The 15,173-nt window shown below is 47.1% G+C and overlaps 1 protein-coding gene across 1 annotated transcript; it reads right to left on the reverse strand.

Annotated features, from left to right (window-relative positions):
* Positions 1 to 39: 39 nt before the first annotated feature.
* On the reverse strand, positions 40 to 14,866 carry ip6k1 (inositol hexakisphosphate kinase 1). The gene is made up of 9 exons (XM_037490130.2): positions 14,641 to 14,866; positions 7,603 to 7,836; positions 7,299 to 7,450; positions 7,052 to 7,178; positions 5,695 to 5,929; positions 5,361 to 5,542; positions 4,714 to 4,889; positions 4,360 to 4,593; positions 40 to 3,877 (listed from the first exon to the last, which is right to left on the reverse strand). The coding sequence occupies exons 3-9, from the start codon at positions 7,419 to 7,421 to the stop codon at positions 3,317 to 3,319; spliced, it is 1,638 nt and encodes a 545-aa protein (XP_037346027.2). The 5' UTR covers positions 7,422 to 7,450; positions 7,603 to 7,836; positions 14,641 to 14,866; the 3' UTR covers positions 40 to 3,316.
* Between the last annotated feature and the right edge of the window lie 307 nt (positions 14,867 to 15,173).

Here is a 15,173-nt window from a genome sequence, read left to right on the forward strand (position 1 = left end):
GACGCGTCTGTTTGAGTAAGAAATGACAAGAGCCCCAGAGCTTCTGGAAAGATTTAATCTCATTTACTTTCACTGTTCTAACAAACAGTCAGAGTGATGTCAGATGCAGAAAATGCTGCTAAAATAACTGATCAATCATTGAGGCTAATATCCATGATGAGGTATCACAATCTGAGGGGACACGTGGGCGGTCGCTGCTGTAGACCATGTGATGACTGTAACAAGAATGTTTGACGCGGTGCTGGAAGCTGACCCCAAAAAAACAGCAGGACATTAATGTGCATGCAGTTTTTCACCAACTCCTTAAAAATGTGAAGTGAAACAGACCAGAGATTAAAGATGGCGTCTACCTGCACACGCACACACACACACACACACACACACACACACACACACACACACACACACACACACACACACACACACACACACAATCAATCAAACTTCCCACCAGAGCAACAACTCCACAACAGGCAGAAGTGTTGGGCTCGCTGAAGTCTGGATAAAAGACCATCTGTTTTCTGATAATAATACTGTGTATTTCTCCTAACATCTCACACAGTGTCTCAGAATTTCTTTACATTTTATACATTTAGGTGTGGGGAGAAGGGGGGGGGGGTCATGTATAAGACAAGAAATTTACCCACACACACACACACACACACACGTGGATAAAGGTACAATAAAAAAAATAAATTATCACCTTGATAAACCAAAAAAATAAATGTATTCATACTCCCTCTCTCATATTCTAGCTCCTGGGGTGGACCTCCCGGTTTTGTGCAGCAGGGGGCGCTGCAGCGCCCCCCGGAACTTGTTAAAGAAGCATAAATGGACGATGTTATTGGGCAACACTCCTCTCATCAGGACCAATCAGATGAGACAAGCGGTGACGTCTTTAAATGATTTCTGACCAATTCGGTTGACGGTTACAGGACCACGAACTGCTTTTGTGTGTCCTTGGTTCACCTTTGAGACCGAACAATAATGCAATATTTACACTGAAATGTCATGAATATAAAAAGGATATTATCCAAATGAACGATTGAGGCAAATTATTTAAAATAAAAATAAACGTTCGAAGCACAGAACATTAAATCCTATTTTGTAAAATTTTGCAGATTGCGTACTGTGATTTTATCACACACAGATTAAGAAAAATATTTATCTTATTAAATATCCTCAACCATATCACACAGCTCTAACTTAAAGACAAATGCTGGTATCAATCTACATTTCTTTCTCATTGTCATCAAATCCCATGAAAAGACCAAAACCGTTAACACGATCCGACTTCCTGTCTCCTTTTGTTCTTAATACATCTGCAGTTCATTTAAAACGGGTCATAAACCCACGCACGCTCCATTTATCCTTTTTAAAAGACCTTTAAAAGGACTTCTCGCCCATATTGGCTAGAAAACTGGAATTAAAATATCATTCACAAAAAAGCAGCAACAGCAAGTAGTAAATATAGCCGTTCTAGAGCTTTTTAACGTAAAAAAATAAATAAATAAATAAAGCAAACCCAACTGAACTACTCCGTTCCCTTAAGAAGATAGTCCGGATTATTTTGTCAACTGCTTTTTCCAAAGTCAAGACTAAATCATCCGGGGCGTCATGACAGCCGGTTTTACGTCCCCGAATCAAAGGAAAAACAACCATTAAATAATTTTCTATATAAAAATATCAAATCTCACCTCTAAAATTCTCAATAGTCTCCATAAAGCAGCTCTTCGCTGTTTTTAATCAAACCGGAGGAAATAGTGCATTTGTTCAAGACTACGCTCTGCTGAGTATTTGTGGCAGCAGGACGGGGTGTGTGTGTGTGTGTGTGTGTGAGTGAGTAATGACAGAACATGTCACCCAAGGCAACACATTGATGTGTTTTTAATACTTCTGGACACTGATGGCGCTCTATGGCACGAAGGAAGAAGAAATATCAGGCTCTGGATACACAGATATTACTTGTTAACAGTATTGGATTGAGCGCTCTGTTTTTTTTAAATGGGATTTGTTGACAATAATAAAGAGGGCCCAGATTTGGGACACTTGAGCTTTACACAACAACCCAGAGGAAGCTTTTACAGGACACAGACTACTAAGGTTTTTGAAATAAACCTCCGAAACGCACACACAGCGATGTGTCGGTAATTCATCTACACCTCCTCCTCAGAGCCTACTTCTACGCTGCACTTCATAGGCCTTCTCCGTGTGGGGGCGGAGCCGCCCTCTGACCCGCCGGAAAAAAGAAAAAAGGTCACCTACTATTGCTTTAACAGACGCTTGGATGGGTTTTCTGACCGTGTTGCCAAGGTAACGCTCCAAGAGTCACGTTCACCTGTTCAGGTTTGGTTTTCTTTGGAGGAAGAGGAGTGAAGGAGGAGGAGGAGGTGGGGGACGGGGGAGTTGGGAGTGAGTGTTCAGTGGGAGGCCCCTGGGACTCCATTTCAGAGAGGACACTGTGTCCCGGTGTCCAACAGCTCAACAGACAACGGTTCCCAGGATGTGTGTGTGTGTGTGTGTGTGTGTGCGCTCTTGTCGTGTGGAGGATACATTTGTGTTTGGGGACCTTGAGCGTGACGACATGTTTTGCTGGTCCTCACATCCTTCAAAGTCTCAGTTGGTTGATGAAACGCTGCCTCCACTCATTCTCATGTTATTTCACCAGGATGTTTGAGCTTCACCCTTAAACCCTGAGTGTGAAGACACTTAAGACTAAAATGGCCTGCTTTGGAAGCGAGTTCACTACGGGAAAAAAAGTGCCCCATTAAAATGCTCTGAATTCCATCTACTACTGGTCCCAATGTCTTTGTATTTGACAAAATATGGCATCTGAACAAGCCGACGTGCTCGTATATTGAGGTCTGGAACTCAGATCAGAGACGCTTCAGCAGACAAATGTAAAAACGTCCTCGTGTGAAACTCAGCACAAACATTCTGCACAGAAAAGCTCAAACATCTAGGTAAAGTAAAAACAAGGTAAATACACTTGGGAGAGGCGGGGACTTTAATGGTAAGGGGCTTTGAAATGCAGGTCCTCACAAATATGGGAGTACAATTGTGTGTGTGTGTTTTGTAGAGCATCGGACAAGACTGAAGTTCACTTCAGCCTGAAGTGTCAGACATTGGTTCAACCTTCTGGATGTTGCCAGAGTAACTACCTGGCTGTAGAATAACCATGTTGCCATGGTGACATCCCGAAGAGCCTTCTTCCCGGATTTACAGCGAAGCGTCCGTAGTGCTCAAGGATGACCTGAATCTAACAACAAGCTCTTTGTGTGTGTGTGTGTGTGTGTGTGTGTGTGTGTGTGTGGAGCTACGGCAAGTTGTCGTCCTGCAGACTCTCCAAGATCTGGACCAGGCTTTCCAGTCCGAACACGTAGCCCCGGTCCGGTCCGTCGTGCACGGCGGTGTCGCCGCGGAAACCCTTGAAGGTGGAGTGGGCGAAGTCGATCATACGCACGTCCACCATGGGGGGCTGCTGGGGCTGCTGGGGCTGCTGGGGCTGCTGGGGCTGCTGGGGCTGACGTGCAGCAGGAGGAGGAGCGGCCGGGGGGATCGAAATCGAGCCGGGAGCCGGGGAGGAGGAGTCCGGACGTGGGTGAGGCGAGGGGAGGGATGGGTGGAAGGAGTGGCAGTCTGACTTTGAGGGCGGGGCCTGCGGGGGAGGTCGAGGGGAAGGGGAGGGCTTAGCCATCGGTCCGGGTCCCTGAGGCGCCAGAGGACCCGGGTCTGACTCCTGGCTCATGTCCGTTTCACAGGGAGCGTCTGGGGCCGGAGGAGCGTGGGGGGCGGGGCCGCGGCGGGGCTCTACGGGGGTCTTCTGGTGCGAGGCTGCACGCTGCCCAGAGCCATGGACCGAAGGGCCCCCGGGTTCCTACGGACAAGAGTCACGGTGGGGATTTAAAATCAAAACATCAGCATCATTAAACCTTTGTTTAATCAGGAAACTGCAGCTTCTGTCCTCAGGTCAGGCCTTCGCCCCGAGCGACTCATAAAGGTGAACAAACACCACAATATAAATAAAGTATGTAAATAAGCAACTGTTTGCTGGCAGGTTCCCTGTTATCTACTTTAAAAAGCAAACATGCGGCGCAGGGCCCTAAAGTTAGTTTGTTCACAAATGAAATTCTTATTTGTATCATTTTTAAAGGTCTGGTCGGTAATTCCGTCTTGGCCGCAGTTACTTTTGTAAAACGTAAACAAACCTAATCTGGAATTGACCTCTTTCCACCGCTTTTGTTTTGACAGCTACGAAGACAAAAAGACACGCCGGCTTATCCGACGATAAAAAAAAAAAAAAAAGAAGCGAGCACATGACCCCACAGAGCTGCGTCACCGAGTGCGCATCCGGCTCACCTTCCCCTCGTAGATGATGAGCAGCGAGGACGAGTAGAAGCGGTAGGACGCCTGCCGCTCCAGCACCGCCTTCAGGCTGCGCAGCTTACTCAGGATTGGCTCGAAGAGGTCCCGCCTCAGGCCCTTCCCGTTGTGCATGTACTGCTGAAGGGCCTGGCGGAAGCCTTCGCTCGACAGGCCGCGGCCGTAGTACTTGTTCCTGCAGAGGTAGTGGCCGGTGTTCAGCTGGTACACCTGCGGGGGCATCGGGACAGGAGGTCAGGGGTTGAAGTCCCTCCCCGTTGGATGTTGTCTGTACTCGATGAGGCTGTCGGAGCCATAGTGTGTGTGTGTGTGTGGGGGGGGGTGTCTTACCTGCATGCCACACACTCTGACCCCCAGCGAGGCTGAAGTGCTCTGTTCGCATTTCTTCATCTGCCTGGCTGCCTTCTCCTCGGAGGCGTCGTCGCCGTGCTGCCTGGTGCCCATCTTCAGGTCCAGGATGCAGGGGTACGAGAAGTGGTGAACCACGTTCTCCAGCAACAGGAACTCTGGTTCAAACGATGCAGTTAAGGAGCAAAATGCTGCGTTTCTTGAGGCGCAGGCTTGAGTTGCCATGTTTAGCTATTTTCAAGTAAAGTCAACACATCCTGTAAAAGGTTTCACATTTACATCTGCACCAAGTGGGGAAAAATAAAAATATGAATTGTAGTCGTGAGAAATTTATTAAACAAAGCGTTTAATTGGGTGCAGACACACGAGAAGAGAGAAGCCTCCCTGATGTGTTCAACTGTACACAGACAGACCGGGTTGAGGACAAAGTGTGTTGTGTTTTCCAGGCAGCTGTTCTCTTTGAAGCTGAGGATCAAAACACAACCTTTGCCCCGATGACCCCAGCGAGCCCCCACCCTGTCCCACAGTCTCTCTGTCGGTCATTTTTAGTTTAAAAGATGTGGAGAAAATGTATGTGCACCCTTTGTTTATTTAGATTTTTGTGGGTCTGGCTGGTTGAGGAAGGATACTGAAGAGTTTGCGGTCCTTGGACTCGGACCTCATGCGACTCAGCTGCTGCTTGTGGCATCGGAGGCTCCAGGGGTTGTGGCTGATCTGCTCTGAACTCAACCCGCTGTTCCAGTCCAACATCTGGAAGGGCACGTCCGAGTGGATCTTCGGGTCGATCCTGGGACTCTTCAGCTCTGCGAGGCTGCAGGGACGAGGGTTGACGGAGATGCAAACAAACCGTCGGTGAGAATGTGTTCAAAACTGTTCCTACGATGGTTGTAAAGGTTTTGTGTCATTTGAAATAATACATTTCAATAACTAAGGAACATTTAATCTCCCGCATTACGATCTTACTTATCAGAAGCTTCGGAGTCGTGCGTCTCCCTCCTGTCGGGGCGCTCCTCCTTGTGCTCTGAGGAGGAGCGGTGGAGGCTGCGGCGCGAATGCTTCCTCCTGGGCTGCTCCCTGTCGGGGGGGTCGCGCTCCTCGTGCTCCGCCGCCCCCCCCTCCGTGTTGCTCTCCACGTAGGGGTACGCCACCAGGTTGATGTAGCCGTCCGAGTCGCCCTCGAAACACACCAGCACCACGCCTGCCGGGACGGAGCGAAAGGACAAAGGGAGGCGTGAGACTCCTCTTCGGCTCCTAGTCGTCGGGGTCCAGGGCCGGGTCTATATCCGGGTCTATATCCGGTTCTAATCACCACAGGTCAGTGTGTAAACATGTCTATTAATACCCGAGTGGGTCACCTCATCTCGGTGGCTCCACAGCACAACACAGCAGGGGTCAAAATGCATCTCTCCAAATCACCATTAAGTTATTTGTAGCTTTTGAGAACAGATTACATCATCTCATACTTGCTAAGTAAGACACTGATCCTCCTCCATATCTAACTTTATAGTTAGCTAAATGAAAAAAAGAAGAAGAATGACATCATCTGACATCATTAAGCACTTTGTGGCTAAAAAGTCATCCCCGGTCAGCTGTCTGTGTCTCCTATCTGCCCCTCTCTGCGTTGTTTAATCATCAGGACAATGGTAGTGGGCACAGATCCAGGGCCTAAAATAGCATCTTCATGGACCACTGTTGTCATGGCAATGGCACCCACAAAACCAAAGAACTGATGGAAAGCAAAGAACTGATGGAAACTGGGAATACAGACAAACTGGATGCTGTAGGTCAGAAGAAGACAGCTTGGATGCATCCGTTTGGTTTCTCATATTTTCCACTTATTTTCTAGATCACATTTAGAGTCACTACCATAAATTTGATGGCAAGTGGTCATATCTCAAAAATCAACCATCTGATCTACTGCCAGTTAACAAACTTACATAGTTTGTTTAAACGGTAAAAAGGTCCCATACCTGTACGAGAGGTGTGTGTGTGTGTGCGTGTGTGTGTGTGTGTGTGCGTGCTGGCCGTCAGTGTGTTATGGTCACAGTATGTGCCGTGTGACGAAGAGCAGAGCAGCTAAAGCACTTCATCGCCAATAAACATCCGTACTGCCGTCTCCCTCGGCGTCTTTCTTCATATTTCAAACGTTTAAGTCAAAACAATTCGCTTTGTTCACTTCAATGACAGATTTTTTAAAGGTTAAATACCAACAGATATGGACGTAGGCAAAATATTGAGCTTGATAGGAACACATGCGTCAGACGTAAAAGGTTCTGTGTACATGGAATCCAGACCATAAACACAGTGAGTGGAGGCTCACCTTTATACTCCGGAGTGAACTCCCTCATGTCCGGAGGCAGAGACTCATAGAAGCGCTGCTCTCTGCTGATCAGGGGCTTGCACACCGTGTGGTCATCATAGCGCATCATGCTGGTGTGACCTCCCACCTGCGAGCACACACACACACGCGCACGCACACACACACAATGAAAACAATCTGTGTAAAAACGTAAACATCCGCCACGTCCTCAACGCCAAGCTGCACCGTTGCCGCCGTTGCTACGCACCTGGTGCACGAAGGGCTCCAGCGGGACGCCTCCTGCACGCGATCGAAGTGTAGCCCCACCCGCCTGCCCCACCCCCACCCCCTGTAACTTGTTGTCCATGATGTTGGTGTGAGGGAGGCACATGGCTCCTGGCGGACGCACCGCGCCTCCTCCTGCCGAGGACAAAAGGAGTTATTAAAGAGTAGGTCCGTCTTCACACTCAGTCAGAACACTTATTTTAAAGTGATTTGCCCTCAGAAAAAAAAGTCATTGTAGAGCATTCCATTCAAGAAACTGGGCTCTGCACTGTAACGCCTGGTCCTACCTTGGGCATGGGCTCTGGTGTGCAGTGGTGACGGGGAGGGGGGGGCGCAGGGCACCACGGGCTGCTGGGAGCGCACGCCGGCCCCGGGGGGAGGCGGCGCCAGACCGAAAAACCACCTTGCGAAGCCTCCAATCAGAGTGCTCCAATCCACCGCCGGCAGCACCACGACCCGATCAGGACAGTGGATCGGAGGGCTGCTGGGGGTGGGGGTCAGAAAGGTAGGGTCACCACTTCCTGTGGAGAGAAGAGAAACCATTTTGAGTTTGATGTTTATTTAAAGTTACTGTGGAACGTTTAACTGGTTATGAAACCGTCTCATCTAATACGGACGTCTCGTTAGGACGTCCATCCGTAGAATAAGATGATGTCATGCAGGTTGTTCAGCAAGAACTCCTTCAGACTCTGGCGGGCCGGGAGGCTCGGGAAGAACCCTGCTGCGGTGAAACGAGCGGTTTTCTCGAAGTAATCTTGTAATCAGAAACCGCTTTGGCTCACATGAGGAAAAACAGATCCAAACTAAAAGCGTAGAGCTGCCTTCAATTTGCCACTTCACACGGATTTTAATTAGTCGCAACGGTGCGCACGGCAGCCATCTAGTCCGTCTCTGTGCATGTGTTAGACCACACCCCCTTCTACTAATCCAGTGACATCACAACTATTGAGTGGTTTGTCGTCGACAGAGATGCTGCAGCGCTTGTTTACACTCGTCTTACACTCGGCACACGTTAACTAACTACTCTTAAAAAGGTTTGGACGGGGATCTTTGAAACTGATCGAATAGTTCAGAGGTTATCAAATAGTATTTTTTTCTTGAAATTCACATCGTTAAAAGTTGCATTCTGAATCATTGCACGTTGTTTCATCAGACAACAATACAACTCAAAAGCAATGTATTAGATATGCTCTGGCATTGGCAGAGTTCATGTAAGCCAATTATTGGCTGCAGATCTTGTGTGGAGAAGGAAAACTATATACGATTTACACTGTATACTTCTATTGTGTATATATACACAACCCAGAGGTAATCATACCACGTAAATACTGTATATTACATCAGAGAACAACGGGATGCTGCTTCATGAAAGGACAAAAACAAGACTTTGTGATCCACCGAGAGGCTATGATTGATTAAGTCAGCAACCAACTGTTTATAATTGAACCCTCAATCCTCTCATTGATTGGACGCGTGAGCCGCAGACAGAGAAACCATGTCACCAAGGTAAGAAATGCTTCCAACCCCCCACAAAACAAAACACCCACAACACGACTCCTCGCAGCACGCCGCTCACATTTAGCCACGATGGAAAATCTACATCTAGCCGTCTGATCTCAGGTCACAATCCAAGCATGAGGCCCAGATGCAGGCGCTTGCACACGCGTGCACATGTCGAACACACGTGCGTGCGCGCGCACACACACACATGATGAACACACGTGCATGCGCGCACACACATAAAGCAAAATGGTGCTTCCCACGAGCTGTGAATTCTAAAGTTAGAGCAGACCGGAAACATCGGGTCACATCTGCTCTGGGATCTGTGAAATCACACCGATGACCCACGACTCTCTTCACATCACTCGCTCGCACGCACGCGCACACGCACACACACAATGTGCAAAGAGTATATTAATGAATACTTTACATTTTCGTTGTCGTTTTAGAAGACGTACAGCACTTTGGCAAACTTCAGGTTGTTTCTAAATGTTCTCCATCATTTTATAAGTTATAGTAAAGTGGGTAATATCTGCTGGGGGTTGCACATGCAGTTCCTGGTGAAGGCCACGTTTATGAGCTGAACTGTGAGTAAGCTTTCAATTATCCAGGCGTGCTGACTTTCAAGAGCAGTTCACCTCAAATCTGAGAGCACGGAGGCTAAAAACGAACAAATTAACAAATTGTTATACGGTCACCAAAAGAATGCAATTGGACCTCAGTCATGCTGAGCCCAAGAGCTTAGTGCTGCACCTACAACACATGCTCAAAATGTTTCATGATTAGCACGCCGAGGTTAGCATTTAGCTCAAAGCAGTGCAGAGGTTCGTCCTAGGGGTATTAAGTGAACAGCTGGTGTTTGGTAACCCGGGGATACGGTGGTCTTGTCTAGGTTAGCGGGTCTATATCCGTCTCCAGTGAATTCCTGGCACACGGACAACAGGTGTGTGTTTCCAGTGTCCCATTTGTCCTGCTGGAGGACAAAGTCAAGGACGTCCTACCTTCTATTCAAACTACCCTCCTCCTCCTGGCTCCTTCATCCCTTTCCACAACCCCCCTCCCTTCAATTGCTCTTCCTCACGAGGCCAGGGGATGAAAACAATATTTTGACCGCAGCTGTGAATCTAATCAATACATTGTTACCTTCATTTATGACCGGCTTATTTCATTAAGATCTCTACACAACAGGAAAAACCCTCAAAACTACTAAACCATTAAATCATTAATCATCTGTGTGTTTGGTCCACAACTGAGCTGAATCAAAATAGGGGGGGGGGGGGGGGGGGGAGACGAGAGTCTCAAAAATCAGAAACATAACCAACTATAAATGATGGAAAGAAATATTACAAATGCCTTTTGTCTTTGTGTCATGAGTGTGCAGCTCCCTTATTTCGGGGGTTTTGTGAGCCACGAGGGAATCTGAGATGAGTTGAGCTCGCTCGTCTCGCTGGCATCGTCGAAGCCCGCACCCTCCGCGGTGTTCTCTGAAGCCGGAGAAGCCGCGTAGGTGGGTCCCGCCCGGCGTGGTAAACAGCCGGAGCCGCCCGGCCAATCGGCTTAGAGGATCTGAGCGCGCGCATCTTACATCATCAGCCATCACAGCGCCGCGGGCTCAGTGCGGCTCGACAACACCGACAGACTGATTATGCAGCTATTTCTGACCGACTGACCCTGTGTGTGTGTGTGTGTGTGAGAGGGAGCCCTTCTTTCCTAAGTCACAGAGCCAATTAGGAACTTCCAGGCACGTCTAAGAGTAGATGGGAATCTAAAGGGTTACTGAGGCTTTGCAGTACGTTCATCAGTCAGAGCAGCTCAACCTCAGTTTGTTGCCTTTATCGGCAACCAGCCGAGGTTCCCTTTAACCTCCAAGCCCTTTTCCTTTCAGGATGAAATGATTTAAAGGGCGTTTCATGTGTTTGGATAACTTGACTTAGGACCTTCAGAGTTAAACATGTTGTTGAAACAAATGTAAGTCTAAAAGAACTACATAATTCATTGAATGATAATCTCACCCCAACAATAACCACTATTTTCAGAATGCATCATAATGAGAGGACTTTTAGGGAATCTTCAGTGTATCTTAATGTAAAACCATATATTTCTGTCCTAGACCCTGAGGTGCTCAGAAATTACTTTTTTGAGCCAAAACAACATTCCATATTTCACACTGATGAATACATTTCTAATATTCACTGGGAAAACTTTTCATCAAGTCTGAGCAACAGTCCCATGAAAGGCACAGTACGACTGACCTGTGACCAGCTAAAGCTCGAGAGATTCCTTCATCACTCCTCATCACGTAATGATTTCAACTCGTTTCGGCACTAATCTGCTCCGTTTTAACACAACCCAGCAGGTGGAACAAGGTGTCGCTCACTTGTCAAACACTTATCTCACACGGTTGACCTGCGAACAATCAACAAAGATGTTCTTTCCACCTGCATGTAAATCCACAGAGGTAATCAGATTATAATCTTAACATCGAGGTGAAGCAACAGCAACTGAATAGTGATCACCACACACATCACAGGCTGAATAGAGCTGCATCTCATTATGTTTTCGTTTTAAACGTCAATATTCGGATAAAGACAGGAGTTGCCGCTCACTTAATATATTAACAATCTGGATTGAGAATGTTTTTATAATCTTCTTGGTACGTGACAACTATTTGATCACTGCGTCCCTGCTGAGCACCGAATGATGAGGAAACAAGGATCTGTCCGCTCGCCTGTCCTCACCGTCAATCGAAATACACACAACAGTATGTCAACACGTAGCCAGATCAACACAAGTTGACAGAATGTGTATCAGAGGGGCCCGGAGCGGCAGCCTCGTGGACCGAGTGAGAAACCGAGATCCACGTTCAGCCGCGGCGAAAATCTGGATCCCGGTTGAGAAGTCCCGGTTCACAAGGACGAGCACCGCATTGAACTCGGTACAGTTAAAACCAGATATATTTAGGGCTCCAAAAACGGAGTAGTCTATCGTCTCAACATTATTTTCTGAGCAATTATTACTAGATCAGATATTGGTTATATAAGTACTGTTTTTATCAGAAACTGTGAAAATGGAAGCGTTTATCTTCTGTCATCGATTAAATGAGGAAATAATTATTACTTACAGTCGCCATGTTAAAAACACACCGGCTGCAAAAAATGACAAAACAGCTATGCCTTTCCACCTTTTAACGCAGGACATAAAAATCGTACACAACTTACGGACGTTGTTTTCTTCCAATCTGAGGTGGCTTGTGTTCTCGTTCTAAGCTCCAACTTCGTGCTCTTCTTAACGGACAAATGTTTGAGCCGAATCCCAGTCAGGAGCAAGAGAGGGACCTCATCGTCATTCCCATCAGCATGTCTTTAGTCAGCAGCTTGTGTGTGTGTGTGTGTGAGATATTGCTGAGTGGTTGCACTACTGAAGTGTAGCATAACCAGGACAATTGATGCTAAATAAGGGCTGCAGGCACACACACACACACACACACCGAAATGGAAAGAAATGAGGCGGAGAAGGAAGGAATGAAGGAATGAGGGAGAGGAGGTAGTGAAGTAAGAGGTTGTCATGGAACTGGGGATGTAAGAAGTGAAGGAAAGAAAAAACAAATCACGATGGGAGGTGACGACGCAGGAAACAAAAAGGAGGGAAGTAAAGGCCGAGGGAGTTGATGACGACAAAGGAACAAAGGTTACACAAGGAGGCAACGTAGGGACGGAAAAGAGAGCTGTCTCCTTCTCTGGATCATGAAACCCCAAACACATCTGTTAGTCCCAAAAGTCCCAAACCACCACTGGGAAAAACAGAAAAGCACACATGCAGCTGTTGTCCGTGTCCCCTGACACACATCGCCAGCTGCTGAGCGACACACGCACAGACACACAAGAACAATCCGTCCTATCAACAAATCGTAGTGAAACAAGAGCTCAGATCCGTCAAAACAACCTTCAGGACCACACTTTCTCACCGCTGGCGGTGGCGTTACCGCGGCGATCTGAACTCACATGTCAGCTGAAACCAGGCACATGAAAAATCATGGTGCAATCAAAACCTTAGTAGTGGTATATTGTCGTTTTCTCCTCAGTCTTTATTTTTTAGGAGGAATATCTAGCTCTGAAGTATACGTGCGGTTAATTTAACATCTCCAAACTGACGTTTAATCTCTGCAAAGGACAGTATGTGTATGATAATAAAGCTGATAACAAGTAAGAACAAAGCTCTTGGATTGATCATATTGTACGTGTATAAAAGGTACGAACAGTAGACATGTGTAACTAGTAAACTCTACAACCAGCGCAGACTTTTCTTTGTGTAACAATCATTTACTCACAAAGTCGTCTTTGACATTTTGAGGGATCCAAATCCAAACTTAAGCTTTAAGTTTAAGGCATCCGACCGACATGTCGTTCTCCGTGCAGACCAAGGGAAAGTGTTTTGTATGTTTGCCTGGAAACAGCTTAATGATCAAATTACAGACTGAAGTCTAAACCGTACTCCAGCCAGTCGACAGGACTTTGTCACACGTCTGTTTCAGTCTGGGAACCGCGCACAACACGCTGATCTCAAAGCTGCCAGATGAGGTTTGTTTACGTTCTGCGAAAGACAGGAGGCAGGAGCAAAGAGAAGAGAGTTTGGAAAAGGACTTTGTTCTCCTCCACTTTGTTGAGATAATAAAAAGATGACGAGTGCTCCGGGTATGTCCCTTGAATGAGAAATAAAATTGACATCAGAATATGAACTCATATCAACTCACCAAACTCATAACATCAGACCACAAATCTAGAGTATTGGTCAGATGTTTCCTAAAACACCAAATATTTATATTTTTCTTTAAACAAGGCATTTTTTGTAACCCCCATAAACATGAAAAAAGGCCCAAATTAGGACGAAGTTATAGTGTCATTTTCCTCGTCGATAGAGAGCAGGCGGACGGAAGTTTCGCTTTCTCCTTCTCTCATATTATGACAATGCTTTGATACAGTCACAATCGATCTGGTGTGGATGACAAGGGGCGAGACCGCTTGATTCCACCGGGACGTTTACCACTGCGTGTCGGCCAAAGAAACGAGACACGTCAATCGATCAGTGCGACCAGAGAGGAGCACCAACTGACCGACAACAGCCTGCTCGTTTACCAACATGGTGGCGCTTTGTAGAGCCGCGTCTCCTGTTGTGGACACCCGGCAGCATCATTTAAGCCCCTAACGAAGGCAATCCAACCGCCACCGTGCTCGGGCAATAACAGACTAGCTGTAGGTTAACCTGTCACGACACATTAGCCCGGGACAGCCCGCCCGAGTCCGACTAACGTTTATCTGTGTATTTACACATAGCTAACATCCAGCTGATGAAAGTTTAAAAAACCCACCTCTTAATCTCGATAACGTTGGCAGCCGGCCTCCCGACGTCGACCCGCTCCCGAGCGTGGTTGTTAACTGGTAAGGTGGCGGTGTGGCGAGCTGCCGCACGACACGACTATAGACCCCGGGTACCGCGGTAGTTAACGTTAGCGGTTAGCTGTCAGACTGGCCAGCTCCTTGACCTTAGCCTGACAACGCGCTAGCTAGCTAAGTCCGCCACACTAGTCTTTAATCAGCGTTGAATGAATGTAAAACTTCACACCGCTTCGTGTCATCTCGTTATAAGCCCCCACCTTTTATTCTTAAGCCGCTGCTGTGACACAGATAAAAAGCTACGACGTTACTTCGACACCGGCTGCCGTTGAGGCAGCCTCGCATGCTAACGCTAGCTGAAATGGCTAATATCGCGGTTTTGACGTTACGCAGTCGCTCCGGTTCAGAGGCACGCAGCTGTCAGAATAAACGTACCTTCGGGATCGACCGGGAGACACCGAGCTGACTTCGCGGAGGTCACGGTGTCCGTGCTTCAGGCAACCGGAAAGATACGTGGATGTCTGTGCTCCCGGTATCCGAAATCATTAACGGCGGAAAAAAACATCCAGGAGGCTAACGTCATTACAGTGTAGCTAACGCAGCCTGTTTGGCTTTCACAGTTAATTTGCATGACTGCGACGCTTTGGCGCCACCTACAGGCTGCTGCTGGTTCCGCCGCCCTACTCCTCCTGCGCTTTTTCCTCCTCTTCATCGTGCTCTTCCTGCTCTGATGTCTAAATTGCAGTCTGCAATAACACACACTCAATAGTGGAACTACTTTTATAATAGATCGAACTTTACAATATGTAATTTGCATTATTAATACTTATTTATAAGTATTAATATTAATAAAAGTAGCAATATATATTGTGCCAACACACAACTGCAGGAATGTATTTACATTTCTTAAAATAAATCATGTAAATTTACTTTAAAATAATCAGAAATCATTATTATATGCAACTATA

Source organism: Pungitius pungitius, chromosome 8 (assembly GCF_949316345.1).
Source record: "Pungitius pungitius chromosome 8, fPunPun2.1, whole genome shotgun sequence".
NCBI lineage: Eukaryota > Metazoa > Chordata > Actinopteri > Perciformes > Gasterosteidae > Pungitius > Pungitius pungitius.

Bases quoted from the DNA above. Each gene is read 5' to 3' on its own strand.
- ip6k1 (XM_037490130.2), bottom strand. From the start codon at position 7,421: ATGTGCCTCCCTCACACCAACATCATGGACAACAAGTTACAGGGGGTG. The intron at 7,179-7,298 runs GTGCGTAGCAAC...GTGTGCTCGCAG, and splicing joins TGGAGCCCTTCGTGCACCAG to GTGGGAGGTCACACCAGCAT. The intron at 4,890-5,360 runs GTATCCTTCCTC...CGTTTGAACCAG, and splicing joins CAAGGACCGCAAACTCTTCA to AGTTCCTGTTGCTGGAGAAC.